This window comes from Muntiacus reevesi, chromosome 17 (assembly GCF_963930625.1).
Source record: "Muntiacus reevesi chromosome 17, mMunRee1.1, whole genome shotgun sequence".
In the NCBI taxonomy this organism is placed as follows: Eukaryota; Metazoa; Chordata; class Mammalia; order Artiodactyla; family Cervidae; genus Muntiacus; species Muntiacus reevesi.
Window position 1 is genome coordinate 57,245,671 of NC_089265.1, and position 25,884 is coordinate 57,271,554.

Genomic DNA, 25,884 nt, shown 5'->3' on the forward strand with positions numbered 1-25,884 from the left:
TTACTGAACACAGTAATGCTTTTTGGATTCTTTACCCCAGAGATACATAAGTTCCTTGAAGGCGAGCACCGTGTGTTAGTCATCTTCTGTCTCCTACATTGTCATTTACGTGAGGAATTTTCAGTGAATATACATTCAGAATTAATTTGACACTACATTAAATGAAAGCATTTTATAGTTTGAGGAAAGTTGCATTTTACATTCTTAAATGATTAGTACTCGCAGAGTCAGTTTTTATATCTTCTTTGCTGAATATTAAATTCAGGTCCACTGTTTGCAGAGAAAATCATAAACATATACCTTTTCACTGAAATGTAATGAGACTTAAAATTTTAGATGTTAGAAATTAGGATTTCTAGAACTTTTTATGTAAGGCACCTTGGGCTTCCATATAAGAAGGGACTATAGGGTATTAGACTCAAGGAGAGATTTTTCTTAGTGCCTGGCTCCTGCACTAGAATAACCAACTGGATATGCTGAACTGAAATCTTTAGTAATCTTTAGTGATCTTTGGAAAACCATTTTACTAACTCCTACTTTAACAAATCTTAACCTTTGTTAAAAAAAAAAAAAAAAAAGAACCAGCTCTATAATTGTGACTGCTTTCTAAGCACAGAAATGATCTTTACCTATTCCTGCCCATCAGAATTTAGGCAGGCTAGATATAGTTGAAGTGAAGCATGAATTGGCTTTACTCCTCAGAAATTTAGCTCAAACTTTTCCTTAGATCCTTTGAAAACTTGAGACAAGTGCTCGGACCTGGTGCACTGGGAGGACCCAGAGGAGTCAGGTGGAGAGGGAGGTGGGAGGGGGGATCGGGATGGGGAATATGTGTAACTCTATGGCTGATTCATGTCAATGTATGACAAAATCCACTGAAATGTTGTGAAGTAATTAGCCTCCAACTAATAAAAAAAAAAAAAAAACTTGAGTATAGTCTTATGGGTAAAAAGAGCTGCATTAGCACTACTTATCACAAAAGCAGCAATTGCTGTTTTTTGTAGCAAGCACACCTTTAAAAAGTGAATATTTATGTGACCATACTTACAGGATTGTTCTGAAGGTATAATATATATTTAAAACAATTTACAGACAGTGAGTCACCATCCCCATATAAATAGGAAAGATGTTTATCTTTATGCATGAGAGAAAAAGAGAGAAGGAAGGAGAGAAAGGAGGGAGGGAAGAATAAAGATAGCAGAAGAGTTCCAGAAATAGAAAGTGTGTAAAATGTGTAAGGTTATGGGTTCACTTTTCTTTGGGGTTTGCCTTTTTGTTTTGAAGGTTATTTCAGAAGAGAGGAAATATAAAGGCACCCTGTAATGCTGTTGGACTATCTCTGCTTTCAAGAGTACTACCCTGGCAGAAAGAGACCTGTTGTATTGTTTCTCGGAGTGCTCCACACAGTAGGAAGTGAAGACTTTTAAAGTTAAACTAAAGAAGGAAGGACATAGGAAATTTCTTAGTTGGAAAAATAGATTTAACATTCATAAGTCCTCATGTGTTAAAGGTGAAAATGAAATAAAAAGTTTACTGTAAGTAATAATATTTTAATGCTCAATATTTGTATGTATAAAAAGGTGAAAATTCTTAGTAAAGGAATTATCGCACCCTTTGTTCCAGGCTTCCCAGGTGATTCTGGGAAGTGGTAAAGTGTCTGCCTGCAATGCGGGAGACCCGGGTTCGATCCCTGGGTCAGGAAGATCCCCTGGAGAAGGAAATGGCAACCCACTCCAGTACTCTTGCCTGGAAAAGTCCAGGTCTGAGGATCCTGGTGGGCTACAGTCCGTGGGGTCGCAGAGTTGGACACGACTGAGCAACTTCACTGCCCTTTGCTCCATCACACTGTATTGTTTGCTGTATCCTTTTACCTCTTTCATTATGTTGCTTGTGCCTTTCCTTTTTACTCCTGTCCTTCATCACCTGTTAAAATCCTACTTGAGATGTTTACTTCCAGCCATATTTTGTTAACTTACACCAGACTTGCCCTCCTGACAAGAGATGATGAAATTAGCAGACAAGGACTTTAAAACAGACATTATAAATATGCAGAAGTTTAAAGGGAAAGAGGCATATAAGAGAAATGGAAGATATAAAAATGAAACAAAGGAAAATTACAGAGCTGAAATATATAACAGTTTGAAACAAAAAAATGAAATGAAAATTTTTAGTGGTTGGACTTAACTGCTGCTGCCAAGTCGCTTCAGTCGTGTCCGACTCTGTGCGACCCCTTAGACGGCAGCCCACCAGGCTCCGCCGTCCCTGGGATTCTCCAGGCAAGAACACTGGAGTGGGCTGCCATTTCCTTCTCCAATGCATGAAAGTGAAAAGTGAAAGTGAAGTTGCTCAGTCGTGTCTGACTCTTCGCAACCCCATGAACTGCAGCCCACCAGGCTCCTCTGCCCATGGGATTTTCCAGGCAAGAGTACTGGAGTGGGTTGCCATTGCCTTCTTAATTAACACATTTTCAGACATTGAACAACAGGCAGTACAGGACCATGATTCTTGAGAATGTGGAAATGAGTGAGATATGCCTTACAATCAACCTGCATTGTGATACTTAGAAAGGGAACCCAGGTATAGTGACCATCTCATTAAGAGGAGAAGACAGAAATCAGAGTTCAGAGAGACTAAAGAAGCTGGAATTTGTGGAGCAGAGGACTGGAGACTGGAATTCCTAGAACTTACCAAACAATTCCCAGAGCTTACCTGAGTTCTTACTTGCCAGATTGGACAGTATTGAACACCCAAGACATTCAATAGAGACCCCAGAAGATATATCTTAGTAGTAGGGCTTCAGTTCAGTTCAGTTCAGTTCAGTCGCTCAGTCGTGTCTGACTCTGTGACTCCATGGACTTCAGCACGCCAGGCTTCCATGTCCATCACCAACTCCCAGAGCTTACTCAAACTCTAACCCTAAGTCAAGGCTACTCTGGACCACCCTAGCAAAGCTTTAAAAGTCTCAAAAGGATCACCTGATCTGGAGGTTGTTTAACTGCTTGTCAGAACAGAGTCTCACACTTTTTAAAGTAAGAAAACAAAATCAAGACACTCAACAGTGTACCTTACCAGCACCCATGGGGGGAGGGGAATTACCAGGCATTAAGAAAGCAGGAAAATGTCACTCATAACCAGGAGAAAAATCAGTCAAGTGATACAAACCTAGAAGTGACAGAGAATATGAAATTAGCAGCAGGGACTTTAAAACAGCTGTTAAAAAGTGTACTCTGAAATTTAAAGGAAGAGAGAAATGTAATAAGAGAAATGAAAGGTATAAAAAAAAAGAAATGGAACTTCTGGAACTGAAATATATATTTGAGATTAAAAATTTACTGGATGGGCATAAGTACAAATTAATTATTCAAAGTAAAAGAGCAAGAGACTATTACGGACAACTTAAAGCCAATAATTTCAGCAATTTAGAAGTAATTGACAAGTTTTTCAAAAGTCACAAATTATCAAAACTGGCCCAAGAAGAAACTGAAAATGTGAGTGGCTCCATATCTACTAAAAAAAAAAAAAAGTAGAATTACCCTTTTAAAACCTTCTACAAGTAAAATTCTTGACTCACAAACAAGGAAAACTCCAACCTAGATGACTTCAGTGGTGAATTCTATCAGATATTTAAGGAAAAAATAATACCAACTCTTCCCAACACTTCTGAACTCTTGTGAGGCTAGTTTTATACCAATGTCAAAACCAGACATTTTAAGAAAAGTATAAATCAATATCCTTCACAAACAGATGTAAAAATTCTTAATAAAATAATAGCAAGTTGAATTCTGCAATACATTATAAAGAGTAAAATCATCCTAACCAAGTGGAGTTAACCCCAGAATACAAGATTGGTTTAATATTTGAAAATGAAATCATTGTAGTTTACCGTATTAAGAGAAAGAGAGGAAAAGCCGTGGGCTATCTCAGTTGATGCAGATAAGGTATTGATTTCAGCACACATTGATATTAAAAACTCAGGAAACTAGGAATAGAAAGGAATTTCTTAAACCTGTTACGAAAGATCTACAGCAAAACAGAATGCTTGATTATGAAAAAATATATTTTTCCCTGTAGTTGGGAACAAAGCAGAGATTATTTCCTATCACCACTGATACTGAGTATAATAATGGAGGTCCTGTATAATACAGTGAGGTTAAAAAAAAGAAAAGGGCGTGCAGGTCGGAAAAGAGGCAACAAAACTGTTTTTATTCACAGTATTCATCAGTGTAATGACCGTTAAAGTCATAATGAATAGTGCTTCACACCCATTCTAAGGTTAAAATTTAAAAGACTGACAGTTTCAAAACTGGTACAACCACTATGGAGAACATGATGCAGAGTCCTAATAGAAGCTAAAAATAGAACTACCAGCAATCCTACTGCTGGGCGTACATCCAGGAAAAGACAATTTGAAAGGTTACATGCACCTCAGATGTTAATTGGAACACTGTTTACAATAGCCAAGACATGAAAGCAAGCAAAACGTCCATCGACAGATGAATGGGTAAAGAAGATACGGTACATACATACAATGGAATATTACTCAACAATAAAAATGAAGAAAACGATGCCATTTGCAGTGACGTGGATGGACCTATAGATTATCATACTAAGTGAAGCAAGTCAAAGACAAATAAATATCATAGGCTGTCACTTACTTGTGAAATCTTAAAACATGGTACAAATGAACTTATATACAAAAACAGTAGTCACAGCTGTAGAAAACAAATGTTGGTTACCAAGGGGAACAGTGGAGGGAGGGATAATTTGGGAGATTGGTATTGAGATATACAGACACTATATAAAATAGATAACTAGTAAGGACTTACTGGATAGCACAGGGAACTCTACTGAGTACTATGTGACCTATATAAGAGAAGGATCTAAAAAGGAGAGGAGATAAATACACACACATATAAGTTATTATTCACTTTACTGTGCAGCAGAAGTCAACACTGCATTGTACATCAGTTCAGTTCAGTCGCTCAGTCGTGTCCAACTCTTTGTGACCCCATGGACTGCAGCATGCCAGGCTGTCTATCACCAGCTCCCAGAGTTTGCTCAAACTCATGGCCATTGAGACCAAGAGGTCTGATTTCATTTGTAACTTAAGCCTATTTTGTGTACTTGTTGGCAAATTTTCTACAGTAAGAATATTCTGTAGCTTGTTGAGGAGGAGTATAGTTAGTATATAACCTGGATATTGTTGAATTCCATGGGTATGTTAAAACAATCTAAATGGAGCTGATCTCTCTCATAAACCTTCCCTTTTTTCGATATTCTCTCTTCATGTGTAAATTTATTGGGGTTTGGGGCTGCTATTTTGCATTTCGTTGGTTTAGGAGTTCATTTTTTTAAGGACAGTATTAAGTCAATTCTGTAATTAGTGATTTTTAATGGTCATTTTGAGTTTTAATGATGAAGGACATTGAGGTACAAAGGGCAGCTTTGAAAGTTAGAACAGAGCATGCTCCTTAGATGAATCCTTTGAATGAAAGAATAACAGCATGGTTGGTGATGAATGAATAGAAACTGCGGCTATTTAATGTATTCTCCACTCTCAATATATGGATGCAGCCTCCAAATTTTATAAAGGAAATAATCATCAGCACAGCATCTCTGCTTTCCTATGGATTGGTCTTTTTGTAAAGCAGCCTCTTGGTTTTCTTAGTAAAAGTATTTTATTTTAAAATATATCTCTAGACACTTACTCCTGTTTCAGTTCAGTTCAGCCGCTCAGTCGTGTCCGATTCTCTGCGACCCCATGAACCGCAGCACCCCAGGCCTCCCTGTCCATCACCAACTCCCGGAGTCTACCCAAACCCACATCCATTGAGTCAGTGATGCCTTCCAACCATCTCATCCTCTGTCGTCCCCTTCTCCTCCTGCCCTCAGTCTTTCCCAGCATCAGGGTCTTTTCAAATGAGTCGGCTGTCCACATCAGGTGGCCAAAGTATTGGAGTTTCAGCTTCAACATCAGTCCTTCCAATGAACACCCAGGACTGATCTCCTTTAGGATGGACTGGTTGGATCACCTTCCAGTCCAAGGGACTCTTCAAGAGTCTTCTCCAACATCACAGTTCAAAAGCATCAATTCTTTGGCACTCAGCTTTCTTTATAGTCCAACTCTCACATCCATACATGACCACTGGAAAAACCATAGCCTTGACTAGACAGACCTTTGTTGGCAAATTAATGGCTCTGCTTTTCAATATGTTGTCTAGGTTGGTCGTAACTTTCCTTCCAAGGAGCAAACATCTTTTAATTTCATGGCTGCAGTCACCATCTGCAGTGATTTTGGACCCCAGAAAAATAAAGTCAGCCACTGTTTCCACTGTTTCCCCATCTAATTACCATGAAGTGATGGGACTGGATGCCATGATCTTAGTCTTCTGAATGTTGGGCTTTAAGCCAACTTTTTCACTCTCCTCTTTCACTTTCATCAAGAGCCTTTTTAGTTCTTCACTTTCTGCCATAAGGGTGGTCCTGGGGAAAAATATGGACTTCCCTGGTGGCTCAGAGGGTAAAGTGTCTGCCTACAATGCGGGAGACCCAGGTTCAATCCCTGGATTGGGAAGATCCTTTGGAGAAGGAAATGGCAACCCACTCCAGTATTCTTGCCTGGAAAATCCCATGGACGGAGAAGCCTGGTAGACTACAGTTTCCATAGGGTCGCAAAGAGCCAGACATGACTGAGTGACTTCACTTTCTTTCTGGGAGAATGTAGATTACTTCATGTCTCTTCAGAATTCCTTTCAAAGAATAGTCAAGATCAATTTGTGTGTTTGTTTGTTTTGAGACAGAGAAGAAGTGTAGATAGGAGAAAGGAGGAAATCTTAACTTTGCTTTAGGTGAAGAAAAAAATCTTTCATCCTTTGTTGACACCTTAGCTTCTGCATTAGTCGTATGTCCCTTCCTCCTTGGCCATGGGTGGACTAAGGGAATAGCAGCCATTTGCAAGTTTGTAAAGGGGCAGTGCATGGAGAAGAAAACAGCTGATAAAGGAAAAGGTAGAGCTCCCCACCCCGCTAGGTTTTTACAGTTGTATTTTTAAACCAATCACCGGCTGCTAGATATTTGACTTCTCTTATTTCACTATTTTTGATGTTGTAAAATACAGTGCTAAATTCCTAGCTCTAATCATGAGATAATATTCAGAGTCCAACTTTTTAAAATATTACAATGAAAGTCAACTACAGTAAGAAGGTGGTGGACACAGTTAATACTGATATTGGAAGGAAAAACCTTTCTTCTGCCTACTTGGGTCTGAATGGTGGGGAGGCCTGCGAATGAACTGACAGTAGAGAGAGTAACAGGAGAAAATACCAAAGGTGGGAGCACTCAGTATTGAGTAACTTGCTGAAGGGTAAAAGTTTGTATACCAGCTTAACAGAAGGGAGAATTTAGAGCTTCCAAAGATAGAAGGTTGTGATGTGCTTCTTTACACAGTTTTGGAGGAATGTCCTGGTACCACGGTCAGTGACTCCTGACCTCCTGACCTCTGAGTTGGGGAAGGGGGCTGTGGCAGCTAGCTCATGAAACAGGCTTTAGTCAGATAAGGGAAGTTCAGATGAGATTTCTTTTTTGCACCTGCTGTTGGGTTTTTGGTCCCTTCAGAGATATACAGTTTGATGATGTTCAAAGCATTTTCACATATCTCATCTGATTCGCACATCTCATCTGATTTTTTAGGTACACTATACAGGGAAAATACCATTACTCCCATTTCATAGGTAAGGAAACTGAGATTAAGAGAGGTTAAGTATTTTCAGAGCCACAGAAGTAGTAACAGAGTCAAGATGTTAAGGGATTTACATTTCTCATTACATCTACATCTTTGTAGTTCAATATCAGTACTAACAAACTGAATAATTATTGTCAATCAAGTGCTTTAAAGGTGTAAAGATTGAGTAACATATTTTATTTGTTTTGTAGGAGAAGATGATGTGAACTGGTTCATCAGTGACAAAGACATTGAGGTAAAATCAGAGTTGTGAATAATAGGTTAATAATTTCCTTTGATTCGTAGTTTCCTTTCACTTCATTATGATGACTTAATAAGCTTTTTAAATGTAGCAGCAGTCCAAGTATCTTGTAAGAAAAAGTTTAATTTTAGTTTATGGGTGGTTGAATTTTTCAGAAGCATGGTTAAGCCTTGATTTTCTCTAGTCAGTTAATTGCCATAATGATTTAGTCCTTTCCCTTTTGCTTCTTCTCTGCTATGATGAGTCCTCTCAGCCCATTTTGCCTGGTACCACTAAAGATCAACACCGGAAATAACTGCCTCTTCAGTGTAAGGAAATGGTTAGTCTATATTTAGGATGTGGCAGGTGTTTGTCTTTCTCAATTATTAGCCTTAATTGTGACAGATGGCTAGAAAAGAGAATAATTGTACAATTTGGTAGAAGGAAAGTTTTAAGAGATAATTACATTGTGTCTCCTTTTGAAACCTACTTGGCTAATTCAGTGGGATAATAAATAAAACATGAACTTTTTTTCAAAAATTAAACCAAACAAGATAAAAGCATGGTTGACATTTAGTTTTTCCTCTTTAGATAGTCCATATGATATGTTTTGCTATTACTCTCTTGCATGATATTGGATTTTGGCTAGAATATGGGACATCTAGAATTGGATCAGTGTAGGAAGAATAGATCTTAAAAGGACTCTAGGGGGAGGACATTATCTTTTTCTCTCTTAGAAGTTAAAATCCAGTTTGTAGGGATTAACCCTGGGCTGTTCAAAAGAAGAATGTATTTGGTGACTCTGTGGTTTTATAACTTTGTAAGGGCAAAATCATTAAAAACACCAACCCCTAACTAAAAATTTAGGCAAGCTTCTCATTCAGAAAAATGTGGTATACATTCAGATATATGTCAGCAATATCTTTGACTCTGAATGCCACTGTAATGTCTAAATGATGCATCAGCGCCCTAGACCTGAACTGCAAGCAGAGAAAGATAAAAAAGAAATGGAATCACATGGAGAAGTGTAAAAGAATACAAGAGATGGGCAAACAAAAAGTAGAGTTGTCTTCATGGTACCCTTTTCAATTTTTCTAACTTTCTAACTTTCTAACTTCTAACTTCTAACTTCTTTAAGAACATAAAGTTCCCTGTTGCTAGCTTCTAAATTGAACAGATTATGATTGTTAATTCTGTTGAACAGAGTGAAATAATTTTAATCCTTGATCTTTTTTTCCCTTAGGCACAGATAGGTAATAGAAGATCATCTGGAAGGTGGACCCATCGATACTATACAGCCAACAAAAATGTTACCTGTAGAAATTGTGACAAATGTGGCCATTTGTCAAAAAACTGCCCCCTCCCACAAGTATGTGAAATAAATGTTTCTTTCCATATTGTTAAAGTAGTAGAGTTGGAGCCCTTAATACCTTCGAATTCAAATGTTATGTAATATATGGGTTACATTTCATGTTAAATGTTCGTGTAGGTCACAGCCTCGAGTAGTGGTAAAGGATAATAAGTCTACAGCCAGAATCAATTTCAGTATCCCATTAATAGTTGTACAACCTTAGGCAAATCATTTCACCTTTTGTGCTTCTCTTTTCTTTCCTATAAAATGAGGAGGTTGAATCAGATTGATTCTTGAGACTCATTTTTAGTTCTAAGTCTTCTACTTTATGACACAGCTTGTTTCATTGTGGGATAATTTTCATTGCTAGAAAATTATAATTTTAGGCATTTATAAATGTTTATCGATGTAAATTATGTTCAACAGATACATTAACCTTTGAAATAACACACAACTTTTAGACATTTCTTGACTTAGTGAGCCCTTAACAAATACTTCATCCCTTACCTACTCCCTCTTCCAAATGACCGTCTTTCAGGTATTTGAGGTGGCTCTCTTGTTTCCTCTTATATCTTTGTTTCTTCAGGCAAAGCAAGCTCTTTCTGTATCTTTCTCCTATGACTTAGCTTCCAGATCTTCATCATGCTACTTTCTATCTTAGATACATTTGACTTTGTCAATGTTCTACAAAACCAGCCATAAGAATAGACGCCAGCTAATAGTACACATGCAAACTCAGCCTTTGTGGCAACCACAGAATACAGGTGGCTTTTGTTAAGACTCTGACTTAAGATATTTTGTTCGATTTTACAATTATGTTTGATTTGACCTTCATTGGGTTCCCAAATGGAAATAACTTTTTAAGCAGTTATACTGAAAAAGAAGTATTCTATCTGAGACTGAAGTATTTTGCTAAAGAGGTTTTTCTGTTTGTCTGCCACGTAGAAAGTCCGCCCCTGCTGCCTCTGTTCCGAGAGAGGGCACCTCCAGTATGCCTGTCCGGCCCGCTTTTGCTTAGGCTGTTCGTTGCCTATGTCTTCCACTCACAGATGTCTTGAAAGAGCTTCCTGGAGAAAACGCTGTGACCGATGTGATATGATAGGCCACTATGCTGATGTGAGTATCTAGCAAATGACTAATTTGTCAGGTTTTTGGGGTGTCATGCCAATTTGTAACCATCTGCCAGCCTACTTAAAAGAATGTTTGCTCTGTGTATAATAATAGTCAATGTCCCTTTGGCCACAGATCATGTAAATCAGTACTATAATATCTCAGGATAGGGATCCTACTGAATGGTTCATCTGGAAGCAGCATCAACAAAAACTGTAAACCTGTGCTAGCCTCTTTGGCATAATGTGTTTGCCAAAGTAAAGGTTCAAATTAAAGAGGTATGTAATAAAAAAACATGTAAAATTGATGCATCTGTTCATAGTTAGATGAAATACATATATATAAATACTTAACAGTTGTATACAAAGGTCCGTGTGAAGCCTGCTTATTGATGGCTCTTGGTGGTACAATAGTCTAATGCAAGAAAGGCAAGCCACCAACACTTTAAATCTGCTTATCTTAGATCTTTCATTAGATTTAAAAAGTAACTTAGAAGATATTTCAATTACTTTTGCACATTGTTATTTGAGATGTCATTTTGTGTCATGTTATAAATGTCTGTGGGGTTTTAGTCACAATTTCAGCCAGAAGGGCTATAGAATTAAGTATGCCCTCACAAAAAGTAGGAACCTTTTCCTTTAATTTTTTCTTCCCAAAGACATGATACAAAGCATGAATATTTTTAAAATTTTGCATATATTGAATTATGCTTAGAGCCTTTTGCTTAAAACATTAATATGTCTATTGGAATAAATGTTTGGTATATGTGTTTCTTATGTAAATAATATAACAGTTATTGATTGTAGTTTCTAAAGGGCTTTATAAACAAAAATAGGGTCACTGTCTGGTAAGTTAATTTTTTTCCAGTTAGTTCTTTATGATGAGGCTATCTTTCTCATGGGTAACCTTTATTCTGTTTTTACCAGTTACCCAGCTGTTTCTCTACCAGTACATTTAGATTGTTTTAAGCAACAGCACTGCTGTAAACATCTTTTTACCATCTTTTTATATCTCTTCATTCATGTAAGAGTATTTCAGTAAGTCATATTCTAAATGCAGTTATATTATAAAGAATATATACATTTGTTGTCGTTCAGTCACTAAGTCGTGTCCGACTCTTTGCGACCCCGCGGACAGTAGTAGCATGCTCGTCTGTGCTCCCCTATCTCCCGGAGTTTGCTCAAATTCATGTCCATTGAGTTGGTGATGCTATCTCGCCATCTCATCCTCTGTCAGTCACTTTTCCTCTTACCTTCATCCTTCCCAGCATCAGGGTCTTTTCCAATAAATCAACTCTTCACATCAGGTGACCAAAGTATTGGAGCTTTAGCAACAGTCCATCCAATGAATATTCAGGATTGATTTCCTTTAGGATTTACTGGTTTGATCTCCTTGCTGTCCAAGGGATCCTCAAGAGTCTTCTCTAGCACCACAATTTGAAAGGATCAGTTCTTCAGTGCTCAGCCTTCTCTATGGTCTGACTGTCACATCTGTACATGACTACTGGAAAAACCATAACTTTGACTATATGGACCCTTGTCAGCAAAGTGATGTGTCTAATTTTTAATATGCTGTCTAGGTTTGTCATAATTTTCCTTCTAAGAAGCAAACAACTTATAATTTCATGGCTGCAGTCACTGTCTGCAGTGATTTTGGAACCCAAGAAAATAAAAGCTATCATTGCTTCCACATTTTCCCCTTCTATTTGCCACAAATGGATGGAACCAGATGCCATGAATTTTTTTTTCTTTTTTTTTTTTTTTTTAAGTTTAAAGCCAGCTTTTCACTCTCCTGTTTCACCCTCATCAAGAGGCTCTTTAGTTCCTCTTCACTTTTGGTCATCAGAGTATATCTGCATAAATATTGCCAGATTACTCTTCTAAAAAATTGAACCAGTGTATCCATCTGCTAGCAGTGACCAAAAGTACTCTCAACCCTAGTTGTAATCAATCTTTAAATTTTTTTCAGATAAGGAGAAAATGATATCTTATTGTTTAAATTTTTATTTCTTAGGCCCTAGTGAGGTTGAATATGAGTCTCAAGACAAAATATAGAGATGGATGTTGTCATTTCACTCCAAAGTAGTTTTAAACTTATTTTTCAATATTTACTAACTTTTAAAAATAGTCAATTTTAAGTTGTCTTAGATTTATTCTGTTGTTCTCTGCATTAAGTTGTCAATTATAATTTCTTAGCAAGATTTTCTAGTTTGGCAGTTAGGTTTAACTTCTTTCTTCCAAAGAGCTCTTAGAAACATGGTCTAATTTGTCTGTGATAACAGAAGAGGCTCAGACATTGTCATGAGCAGTTTTTTTTTAAATAGGAAAGCACAGTGCAGAACAGTTAAGAATGGTTTGATAAAGGTTATGTAATTAGCTGTGATTAAATCTGTAGCTCATTCTGCTTAACTTCTTAATTTTGGCCTCTAATGTATGTTAAACTCCTTATCTAAAATGGCCTTGAGGATTAATAACCCCAGTTGTTATACATTTTTAAGATAGGGTTAGACTGTGGCTGGCTTCAGAGAAGGCATCATCTTTTACCCTAAATCTGCAAAGATCTGCCATTGTGTTTTGTTTTGTTTTTTAAATGACATGGTGAAAGTTCTGGACGTGAATTGGTCTCTTCTCAGCCTGCCCATCTGGTAGAGGATTCCTGTGGAGCCCCATCAGACCTGAGCTTTACTGACCTTTCATTTTTGTCTGCACTAGGTCTTCGTTTGCTGCAAGCAGGCTTTCTCTAGTTGTGAAGTGGGGGCAACTCTCCAGTTACAGCACTTAGGCTTCTCTTTGCAGTGTCTTCTCTTATTGAGGAACATAGGCTGTAGGCACACAAGCTTCAGTAGTTGCAGCACCTTCGGCTCAGTAGTTGCGACTCATGGATTCTAGACCTCAGGCTCCGTAGTTGTGGCTCATGGGCATAGTTGCTCTACGGCATATGGTATCTTTCTGGACCAAGAATTGAACTCATGTGCCCTACATTGGCAGGCAAATTCCGACCCACATTACCACCACAGAGGTCCTCCACTGACTTTTTTGAAGAAACTTAAAAGTCCTTCCACTCTCCCAGAAGGTCTTCATGAGGATTCACTTGGGAGCAGTTTCTTTCTGGCCCCAGATTGCTGGAACTGTTCAGCTAATCCCACACTTGCTTTAAATCTGTCTTGAAACCTGGCCCTCCACAGAAAATATTGTTTCCCCTGCAGCCTTCTCAAATTCTTGCTGCTTGTTCTTTCTTGACCGACATACCTCTGAATTAAGCTGATTAAGATCAAGCTCTTTCTCACTGGCCGCTGTTGTTGTTTGGTCACTAAGTCATGTCCGACTCTTTGTGACCCATGAGCTGCAGCATGCTGGGCTTCCCTGTCCTTCACCATCTCCCGGAGTCTGCGCAAACTCACGCCCATTGAGTCAGTGATGTTCTTGATGCATCTCGTCCTCTGCCACCCCCTTCTCTTGCCCTCAGTTCCAAGTTTCAAGGGCTTTTCCAATGAGTCACTGGCTGCTGCTATTTCTAAATCATTTCTCCTCCCTCTTTGTGTATATATCTTTGATTTATTTAAGGCTGAGATCCTCTGACCATGATGTTCTCCAGCCTTCTCTGTCATTTTCACCTTCCCACCTACTGGGATTTATGAGGCCCTGGGTAATTGTAGATGCCCTAACCTCTTATAAATTAAGGAGAGCAAGAAACGTCCATCTTTACTTTTTACACCCCTGTTGCCATTCCAGGATCTGTGTAATACCAGAGTACCAGTTAAATGTATAAAGATAATTATTAATGAAAACTCATGAGTCATATTCATATTCTTGCTATAACTCCTGAATTCTGCTCAGAAAGCTCTTCAGTTCAGTCGCCCAGTCGTATCCAACTCTTTGCGACGCCATGAACTGCAGCACCCCAGGCCTCGCTGTTCATCACCAAATCCCGGGGTTTACTCAAACTCATGTCCATTGAGTCGGTGATGCCATCCAACCATCTCATCCTCTGTTGTCCCCTTCTCCTCCTCCCTCAATCTTTCCCAGCATCATGGTCTCTTCAAATGAGTCAGCTCTTCACATCAGGTGGCCATAGTATTGGAGTTTCAACATCAGTCCTTCCAATGAACACTCAGGGCTGATCTCCTTTAGGATGGACTTGTTGGACCTCATTGCAGTTCAAGAAACTCTCAAGAGTCTTCTCCAACATCACAGTTCAAAAGCATCAATTCTGGGCTCAGCTTTCTTTATAGTCCAACTCTCACATCCATATGTGACTACTGGAAAAACCACAGCCTTGACTAGACAGACCTTTGTTGGCAAAGTAATGTCTCTGCTTTTTAATATGCTGTCTGAAAGTGAAAGTGAAGTCAGTCAGTCGTGTCTGACTCTTTGTGACCCCAGGGACCCACCAGGCTCCTCTGTCCATGGGATTCTTCTAGGTTGGTCATAACTTTCCTTCCAAAGAATAAACATCTTTAATTTCATGGCTGCAATCACCATCTGCAGTGATTTTGGAAAAGCTCTTCACTTGTTAACTATTGTATAAAAGTATTGGTGTGAACTTCCAGAGTTTTACAATGTAAAGGGTAGAAAAATGGCTCAAGGCCTTCAGAAGTCAACCTACATTATTGGTACCTTCCAAAGGAAGAGAATCTGAAGTGTAGAAAGAATCTAAATTTTGAATCTACCAGATTCTCTCTTCTTGCTGATAATTTGTACATAAAAAGAGAATTTAAAACTGTCTATATACATTGTAAAGTTAGGCTTTGCTGAAGGTCTGAAAATTAAAATAATGCCGTACTTCATGAAAGTATATGGAGAAGATTCACTTAATGACAGTCTACACGTTGTCAGTTTAACTCCTTTTCAGAATATCCTCTCAAGTTTCTGTCTTAAAAGTGCAGATATTGTGGATATAATAAACACCTTTAATAATAAACTTATTTAAAATATCATTGACTCAGACAGTAAAGAATCCGCTGCTGTGCGGGAGATCCGGTTCGATCCCTGTTTTGGGAAGATCCCCTGGAGAAGAGAATGGCTACCCACTCCAGTATTCTTACCTAGAGAATTCTGTATATAGAGGAACCTGATGGTGCTGTATATACTCCATGGGGTTACAAAGAGTCAGACACGACTAAGCAACTAACATTATAAAATAGATGAAAATATTATCCAGATGAGAATCAGTTCAGTTCAGTTGCTCAGTCGTGTCTGACTCTTTGCATCCCCATGGACTGCAGCATGCCAGACCTCCCTGTCCATCACCAGCTTCCTGAGCTTACTCAAACCCATGTCCATCGACTCGGTGATACCATCCAACCATCTCATCCTCTGTCTTCCCCTTCTCTTCCCACCTTCAGTCTTTCCCAGCATCAGGGTCTTTTCAAATGAGCCAGTTCTTCGCATCAAGTGGCCAGAGTATTGGAGTTTCAGCTTCAGCATCCATCCTTCCAATGAATATTCAGGACTGATTTCCTTTTAATAGTTTGATATATGCATTCTATTGAATATGTGGTTCTGCTGACACCTGACTATTGAACTGACTTTATTGAGAATAAGGAAAATCAGGTTAGATATATTTGTTATTCTCACTTTTCACAGCATTTCAATATTTAAGCATAATGTTGAAGGAAGGATGGCTGGGATTGATTGTTTTACTTAATTTAAAAAAAGGTTGAATAAGCTTATAAAATGCTTATTTACTTGGGAGAGAACACTTTGCCTAGGAAGTTAAGTAGATTTCGGTGCTTAGAGGTCTCTTATTCTCTTGATAGGTATTTGTAAAACTCATGATAATGTGAGTGAAAATTCATGTGTGTTCATTGTTCAAGGAGTAAATCCCAGAATTAGTCATTAATAATTCGTTGGAACTGTTCCCAAACCACCTAATAAATGAATATGTAAACATTTTGTGGTTAAAATTATGTTTAACCTTATGGAAATAACCTTGACAGGGAAAAAGTTCCACATTTTTAACTGAAGGAGTGTAATTTAGCACAAAGTCTGAAGAAGAGACCAATCCTTATTTTGAATTTCAACTGAATGGTATCCTTTCTAGTCATATCTGACTAACCCGATGAATTCCCCCGGCCTCCCCAAGTCTTCCTATAGCGCATGCCTCATGGCTTAGTATTAGTCACTTACTGGTGTTAGTCTCTTACAGTAGAACTAGCAGACTGAGAGCAGGTTTATGTATTTTTCATGAAAGATTTAAAAATAAGTTTGTAGAGGGTAGAAATGGTTCCCTTTCCAGACGCCCCCAGCTTCCACCCAAGGAAGAGAAAGATTGTCCCTGTGCAGGCTCTAAAGCAAACAGCTCTAAAAATGAAAGATAAATAAACTTCAGTGTTTTATTGAGACTTTTGTGGGACTTAGGAATAAACTTAATCTTTAGTGCAGTCAGTCACCTTGAGAAGACATGAGTCTTTGATAAATAGAGTCAGCAGGCCGCTGGGAATTTTGTTAAATATCTAACTCATTCTAGTTCTCACTTTGCAGTTAAATTTAACTTTTAAATCCAATAATAAGGACAAATTCTGGAGCTTAGTTATCTAAGCTATGAGTTTGGAAAATGAAATTAAGGAAGTCAGATCCTCATTAACACTTGGAAGCTAGAAGTTTTATTTATTAAGCATTACAGGCTAGGGTCAACTCCCCTGAGCTTGATAAATCCCATACAACTTTTTGATTGGGTTCTGGTCATCTCCCTTAAATAGTACACAGTGAAAGAAAATACAGCAACTGGAAAAGATTTTCAACCTCTGAAAGTATTCAAAGTGTTAATTATGGACATCATCTTTGTTAGTTTACTCATCTTTGAAAAAAACGCACTCTTCTGATCCATAAGCATGGATGTCTTTCCATTTGTTTGGGTCCTCTTATATTTTTCAGAAAAATTCGTTTTCACTGTACAGATTTTTCACTTCCTTGGCTCAATTTATTACTATTTTATTATTTTGGAAGCTGTTATGAATGGGATAGCTTTCTTCGCTTCTCTTTTTGATACTTCATTGTTAGTATGAAGGAATTCCAGTGATTTCCATAAGTTGATTTTGTAACCTGCCACTTGATTAGTTGCCACTAACCAACTAATCATTGATTAGTTCCAAGAATTTTTTACTAATTCTTTGAGATTTTCTTTATATAAGATCATATTGTCAGCAAATATTGACAATTTTGCTCCTTTCTTTCCAATTTGAATGCCTGTTATTTTTTTGTCTTGCCTAATTGCTCTAGCTAGGACTTCCAGTACAGTCAGCTCTCCATATCCATAGGTTTCACATCCAGGGATACTAAGGGCCAACTGTATTTATTGAACTATACCATTTTGTACAAGGACTTGAGCTTCCAAGGATTTTAGTATCCAGGAGCTCCTGGAACCAGTCCCCTGCAGATAACTGACAACTATCTGTGAAAGCTGAATAGGGGTGGTGAGAGAGGGCAACTTTGTCTGGTAGCTGATCTTAGAAGAAACCCTTTCAGCTTTTCTTCAATGATTATAATGTTAACAGTGGGTTTATCATATATGATCTTTATTTTGAGGTATGTAGTGAATCATACTTACTGATTTGCATATGTTGAAACATTCTTGCATCCAGGTATATATATATATATTGCACTTGGCCATGATGTATAATCCTTTTAATGTGTTCTTGAATTTGGTTTGCTCATATTATCTGATACACCTTACAACTGTTAGAATGGCCACCAAGAAGGCAAGTGCTTGGGAAGATGTGGTGAAAAGGCAGCGCCTTACATACTGTTGGTGAGAATGTAAATTAGTTCAGCCTCTATGGAAAACAATACAGAAATTACTCGAAAAATTAAAAATAAAGCTACCATATGATCCAGCAGTTCCACTTCTGAGTATATGCCCAAAAGAAATGGAACCAGGGTTTTGACAAGATAGCATGTTCACATTTTCTGCAGAATCATTCACAATAGCCAGGGTATGGAAACAGCCCAAATGTTCATCAGTGGATGAGTAGATAAAAAAGATATAATACGTACATGCAATGGGATATTATTCAGCCCCATGAGAAAGAAAGCTATCTTGCCATTTGTGACAACATGAATATACCTTGAGCATTATGCTAAGCAAGATAAGTCAGACAAAAAAAAAGTATTACATAATATCACTTAAATGTGGAATCTGAAAAAAAAAAAAAGTAAAACCTATAAAAAGAAAAAAGAACAGTAAAATGGTATTTACCAGGGGATAAAGGTGGGGGTATAACATAGATGGTATTTAAGGGTAGAAACTTGAAACTAGCAGTAAATAAGCACAGTATAATAAGCACAGAATATAATCTGTGCTATAGTAATGATGTAGCATGATAAATATTACTTCCTTGACAGTCATATTACAGTATATAAAAGTATCAAAGTAACATGGCCATGCACCTTAGATTTACAAGTTGTAATGTGTCAGTTCAGTTCAGTTTGGTTCACTTGCTCAGTTGTGTCTTACTCTTTGCGACCCCATGAACCACAGCACACCAGGCCTCCCTGTCCATCACCAACTCCTGGAGTTTACCCAAATTCATGTCCGTTGACTCGGTGATGCCATCCAACCATCTCATCCTCTGTCGTCCCCTTCTCCTTCCTCCCTCAATCTTTCCCAGCATCAGGGTCTTTTCAAATGAGTCAGCTCTTCGCATCAGGTGGCCAAAGTATTGGAATTTCAGCTTCAGCATCCATCCTTCCAATGAACACTCAGAACTGATCTCCTTTAGGATGGACTGGTTGGATCTCCTTGCAGTCCAAGAAACTCTCAAGAGTCTTCTCCAACACCACAGTTTAAAGCATCGATTCTTCTGCACTCAGCTTCCTTTATAGTCCAACTCTCACATCCATACATGACTGCTGGAAAAACCATAGCCTTGACTAGACAGACCTTTGTTGGCAAAGTAATGTCTCTGCTTTTCTCTGCTTTTTAATATGCTGTCTAGGTTGGTCATAACTTTCTTTCCAAGGAATAAGCGTCTTTTAATTTCATGGCTGCAGTCACCATCTGCAGTGATTTTGGAGCACAAAAAAGTAAAGTCTGCCACTATTTCCACTATTTCCCTATCTATTTGCCATGAAGTGATGGGACCAGATGCCATGATCTTAGTTTTCTGAATCTTTAGCTTTAAGACAACTTTTTCACTCTTCTCTTTCACTTTCATCTAGAGGCTCTTTAGTTTTTCTTCACTTTCTGCCATAAGGGTGGTGTCATCTGCATATCTGAGGTTATTGATATTTCTCACAGCAATCTTGATTCCAGCTTGTGCTTCATCCAGCCCAGCGTTTCTCATGATGTACTCTGCACATAAGTTAAATAAGCAGGGTGACAATATACAACCTTGACATACTCCTTTCCCGATTTGGAACCACTCTTGTTCCATGTCTAGTTCTAACTGTTGCTTCCTAACCTGCATACAGATGTCTCAAATGGCAGGTCAGATGGTCTGGTATTCCCGTCTCTTTCAGAATATTCCACAGTTTATTGTGATCAACATAGTGAAAGACTTTGGCATAGGCAATAAAGCAGAAATAGATGTTTTTCTGGAACTCTCTTGCTTTTTTGATGATCCAGCGGATGTTGGCAATTTGATCTCTGGTTCCTCTGCCTTTTCTAAAACCAGCTTGAGCATCTGGAACTTCACGGTTCATGTATTGCTGAAGCCTGGCTTGGAAAATTTTGAGCATTACTTTACTAGCATATGAAATGAGTGTAGCTGTGTGATAGTTTGAGCATTCTTTGGCATTGCCTTTCTTTGGGATAAATTTGGAATGAAAGCTGACCTTTTCCAGTCTTGTGGCCACTGCCGAGTTTTCAAATTTGCTGGCATATTGAGTGCAGCACTGTTTCACAGCATCATCTTTCAGGATTTGAAGTAGCTCAACCGAAATTCCATCACTTTCACTAGCTTTGTTCGTAGTGATGCTTCCTAAGGCCCACTTGACTTTACATTCCAGGATGTCTGACTCTAGGTGAGTGATCACACCATTGTGATTATCTGGGTCGTGAAGATCTTTTTTGTACAGTTCTTCTGTGTATTCTTGCCACCTCTTCTTAATATCTTCTGCTTCTGTTAGGTCCATACCATTTCTGTCCTTTATTGAGCCCATCTTTGCATGAAATGTTCCCTTGGTATCTCTAATTTTCTTGAAGAGATCTCTAGTCTTTCCCATTTCCTCTATTTCTTTGCATTGATCACTGAGAAAGGCTTTCTTCTCTCTCCTTACTATTCTTTGGAACTCTGCATTCAAATGGGAATATCTTTCCTTTTCTCCTTTGCTTTTCGCTTCTCTTCTTTTCACAGCTGTTTGTAAGCCCTCCTCAGACAGCCATTTTGCTTTTTTGCATTTATTTTTCTTGGGGAAGATCTTGATCCCTGTCTCCTGTACAATGTCACGAACCTCCGTCCATAGTTCATAGTCCCTTAAATCTATTTCTCACTTCCACTGTATAGTCATAAGGGATTTGATTTAGGTCATACCTGAATGGTCTAGTGGTTTTCTCCACTTTCTTCAATTTAAGTCTGAATTTGGCAATAAGGAGTTCATGATCCGAGCCACAGGCAGCTCCTGGTCTTGTTTTTGCTGACTGTGTAGAGCTTCTCCATCTTTGGCTGCAAAGAATATAATCAGTCTGATTTCGGTGTTGACCATCTGGTGATGTCCATGTGTAGAGTCTTGTGTTGTTGGAAGAGGGTGTTTGCTATGACCAGTGCATTCTCTTGGCAGAACTCTATTAGCCTTTGCCCTGCTTCATTCCGTACTCCAAGGCCAAATTTGCCTGTTGCTTCAGGTGTTTCTTGACTTCCTACTTTTGCATTCCAGTCCCCTATAATTAAAAGAACATCTTTTTGGGGTGTTATTTCTAGAAGGTCTTGTAGGTCTTCATAGAACTATTCAACCTCAGCTTCTTTGGTGTTACTGATTGGGCATAGACTTGAATTACCGTGATATTGAATGGTTTGCTTTGGAAACGAGCAGAGATCATTTGTTGTTTTTGAGATTGCATCCGAGTACTGCATTTTGGACTCTTGTTGACTCTGATGGCTACTGAATTTCTTCTAAGGGATTCCTGCCCACAGTAGTAGATATAATGGTCATCTAGTTAAGTTCACCCAGTCCAGTCCATTTTAATTCACTGCTTCCTAGAATATCAACGTTCACTCTTGCCATCTCCTGTTTGACCACTTCCAATTTGCCTTGATTCATGGGTCCTTGATTCATAGGAATATTCCGGGTTCCTTTGCACTATTGCTTTTTACAGCTTCGAACCTTGCTTCTATCACCAGTCCCATCCACAACTGGATGGTGTTTTGGCTTTGCCTCCATCCCTTCATTCTTTCTGCAGTTATTTCCCCACTGATCTCCAATAGCATATTGGGCACCTGCTGACCTGGGGAGTTCATCTTTCAGTGTCCTATCTTTTTGCCTTTTCATACTGTTCATGGGGTTCTCAAGACAAGAATACTGAAGTGGTTTACCATTCCCTTCTGCAGTGGACCGCATTCTGTCAGACCTCTTCACCATGACCCATCCGTCTTGGGTGGCCCCACACGGCATGGGTTAGTTTCACTGAGTTAGACAAGGCTGTGGCCCCTGTGATCAGATTGGCCTGCTTCTGTGATTGTGGTTTCAGTCTGTCTGTCCTCTGAGGCCCTCTCTCAGTGCCTACTGTCTTAGCGGGCTTTCTCTTACCTTGGACGTGGGCTGTCTCTTCACGGCTGCTCCAGCAAAGCGCAGCCGCTGCTCCTCACCTTGGACATGGGGTTGCTCCTCTCAGCCACCGCCGCCCCAAGCCGCAGGCCTGGGGTAATCAGCCAATCTAATGATCATTTCCTTGATTAAAACATAATACAAAAGGAAGCTATTTAAGAAGTTCAAGAAATAAGTAAATTATACAATAAAATATGATGAGCTAATCAAGCTTTCAGTTATATAATACAAAGTAATTCTGTCTGTGGTTTCAGATATTCAGGGAAAAGTACATAGTCTAAGAATACTAATCACTCTAGGGTGGCTAATACTAGTCATAGTAGGGGAATTTCAAACAAACCTGACTCAATTTTCAAATAAATTATTGTCGTTGGATATTATTCTACACTTTTATTATTTTTGCCTTTAGCCAGTGATCTTTTAGGCAGGAATCAATAATGAAGTAAATGATAGTGTCTTAATATTAAATCTTTTTCTCTTACCCACCTCATCACCCCTTCTACCTCCATTGACTTATGTGGTTTAGGGATGCTTATACAGAATGCTTAATATAGTTATAAGAATCTAGGACAATAGGAATAGTCTTTTAATGGAGTAGATAAAGATTTTCAGTGTAATGAAACACCCCTACTTTGCAGATGCATGTAATTATAACTCCTTCCCTCTTGCTCACAAACTGAACATCTGATTGAGAAAATTAAAACTTGATCAGATCTAAACTTTTCCATAAATAAATTGATCAGAGACCTGTGCAGTACTTGGCAGATACTACCTCAGTTCCCACCATTGGCAAGATTCACATAAACCTTTTTTTTTTTAAGTTGAAGCAATAGAAAATAATTACAGGCATATATGAAGAATTGGTAAATTAAAAATGGAATCAGAAATAAACTCACTAAACAAAGTAATAGGAAACTGAGAGAATCCTAACTCATTCTTTACAGTGTGGACACAGAAGACAGAGGAAGAGCATCCGAAGCAAAATGATCAAGGACGTTCTGATCAAAAGAGGACACATTCAATATGTGGGAGAAAAAAGACCCACACCTAGACGTATCCTAGTGAGATTTCTGAATGTCAAACAAGAATCATACAAACAAAAAAACACATTAGACAAACACACATACAATCAAGTTTGCATCAGACTTCTCCCGTGCAATACTCAACACCAGGAAGCAGTAGAGAAATCTCTGGAGGCTAGAGCATTCTGAGAAAAACAGATGATACAGCCAAGCTGTTGTGCATTTGTCAACTTATTGGAAAAGTCAGAGAATAAAATTAGCAGCAAAGAACAGTGAAATCAGGAAAGTATACAGTATATGTCTGAATACTTCCTCTTAATCTGCTTTTAAACTTAATACTAATTTTAGAAAAAAAACTTAAAATTTAAAATCCATAATAATATGGATCATAGCAATTCCAGTAAAATTAAAGTTTAGCTAAAAGAAGAAAAAATAGGCCATATAACTTTTAGATTACTAATTTTAAAATAAGGCAAAGGAAACTTAATATAGCAAATGATAGGGGGAAATGGAAATGATAAGAATGTATAAAAAAGTTTGAGAATCAAAATAGGACCAAATATATCGATTATCACAATAAATGAATGTGTTAAATGCTCTTACTAGAAACAAAGACACCAATATCAGAAGTCATGAATGAAATAAAGAATAGATTTAACTTTAAAAAACACTTTATCCAAAGAGACCATTAATGAAGCTGAATAACAAACCAAACTTGAAAAAGATTATTATAAAATATGTGATGGGATAATTACCTGTAATATAAAAAACTCTTACAGATTAGTAGGAAAAAAATGACTCAATAATGGTACTCAGTGTTCAGTTGTGCTAGAAAAGTACATTTACATAACTTTTTTGAAGTTAAGTGATAGATGTTTGCAAAGATATAGCTACAAGAATGTTCATCTCAGCATGCTAAGTTGCTTTAGTCATGTTCGACTCCGTGCAACCCTGTGGACTGCAGACTGCTAGGCTCCTCTGTCCATGAGATTCTCCAGGCAAGAATACCAAATTGGGTTGCCATGCCCTTCTCCAAGGGATCTTCCCGACCCAGGGATAGAACCCACATTTCTTCTGTCTACCTGCATTGGCAGGTGGGTTCTTTACCACTAGAGCCTGGGTTGTTTGTAATAATGAAAATTAGAAACAACTCAAATATTTAAGTTTGAATTGAAGTATTCCAAACTGCTTACTGTAGTTACATCAAGAATTATAGGTGAAGGTTTTAAAAATTTCCATTGATCTTTATTTTCTGTTTTTATAATGAGCATATATTCATTTTATAATTTTCTTGTTAAGTCGCTGAGGCATTCCCGACTCTTTGTGACCACATGGACTGCAGCACACCAGGCTTCCTTGTCCTTCACTATCTCCCAGAGTTTACTCAGATTCATGTCTGATGCTATCTAACAATTCATCCTCTGATGCTCCCTTCTTGTTTTGCCTTCTGTCTTTTCCAGCATCAGGGTCTTTTCCAGTGAGTCAGCTCTTTCATATCAGGTGGCCAAAGTATTAGAGCTTCAGCATCAGTCCTTCCAATGAATATTCAGGGTTGATTTCCTTTAGGATTGACTGATTTGATCTCCTTGCAGTCCAAGGGACTCTCAAAAGAGTCTTCTCCAACACCGTAGTTCAACAGCACGATTCTTTGGCACTCAGCTTTCTTTATAGTCCAACTCTCATATCCATACATGACTACTGGAAAAACCATACCTTTGACCAGACAGACCTTTGTTGTCAAAGTGATGTCTCTGCTTTTTAATATGCTGTCTAGGTCTTCATAGCTTTCCTTCCAAGGAGCAAGCATCTTTTTTTTTTTTTTTAATTTCATGGCTGCAGTCACTTTCTGCAGTGATTTTGGAACCCAGGAAAATAAAATCCATCACTGCTGTCACTTTTCCCCCTTCCATTTGCCATGAAGTGATAGGATTGGATGCCATGAGCCTAGTTTTTTTAATGTTGTGTTCCAAGCCAGCTTTTTCACTCTCCTCTTTCACCCTTCTCAAGAGGATCTTTAGTTCCTCTTCACTGTCTGTTATTAGAGTAGTATCTTCTACATAACTGAGGTTGTTTATATTTCTCCCAGCAATCTTGATTCCAACTTTTGATTCATCCAGTCCAGCATTTCACATCATGTACTCTGCATATAACTTAAATAAGCAGGGTGACAATATACAGCCTTGTCATACTCCTTTCCCAATTTTGAACCAGTTGCTCCATGTCCATTTCTAACTGTTGCCTCTTGACCCACATACAGGTTTCTACCTTGAAGTTTAGTGTGCACTATTTTATTGCCTCTTAAAAACATTTTAGGAATAGTATGGCAAGTAATCTTAAGTGCGGTAAGTAAGCCAATCTAGTCATCCTTTTTTTTTCTTTACTAATAATTGATTTTTCTTTTGATGTTCAGTTTATGAATATGTATAGATTTATGTAAACACCACCACAACTAGGATACAAAACAGTTTTACCACCCTGTAAAACTTCCTCATACTTTACAGCCACACCTTCCCCTCATCCTTAAATTCTGGCAACTGTTAGTCTATTCTCTATTACTATAGTTTTATGTTTTTGAGAATTTCATGTAAATGGAATTATACCATTGTAAACTTTGGAGACCACCTTCTTTCACATAATATTTGAAGACTCATATGAGTTCTTGCATGTATCAGTAGTTTGTTCCTCTGTAATGTTCCATTTTATGGATGTATTGTAGTTTGCTTATCCACTGAGGAACA

The 25,884-nt window shown here is 38.1% G+C and overlaps 1 protein-coding gene across 2 annotated transcripts in view; it reads left to right on the top strand.

Moving 5' to 3' along the window:
• Positions 1-25,884, top strand: part of ZCCHC7 (zinc finger CCHC-type containing 7) — a 240,560-nt gene that overhangs the window by 173,168 nt on the left and 41,508 nt on the right. For both annotated transcript variants that reach the window (XM_065908286.1, XM_065908287.1), the window contains exons 3-5: positions 7,933-7,976; positions 9,205-9,330; positions 10,258-10,428. In XM_065908286.1, the coding sequence (XP_065764358.1) occupies positions 7,933-7,976; positions 9,205-9,330; positions 10,258-10,428 (341 nt within the window). The remainder of the gene's footprint in view (positions 1-7,932; positions 7,977-9,204; positions 9,331-10,257; positions 10,429-25,884) is intronic.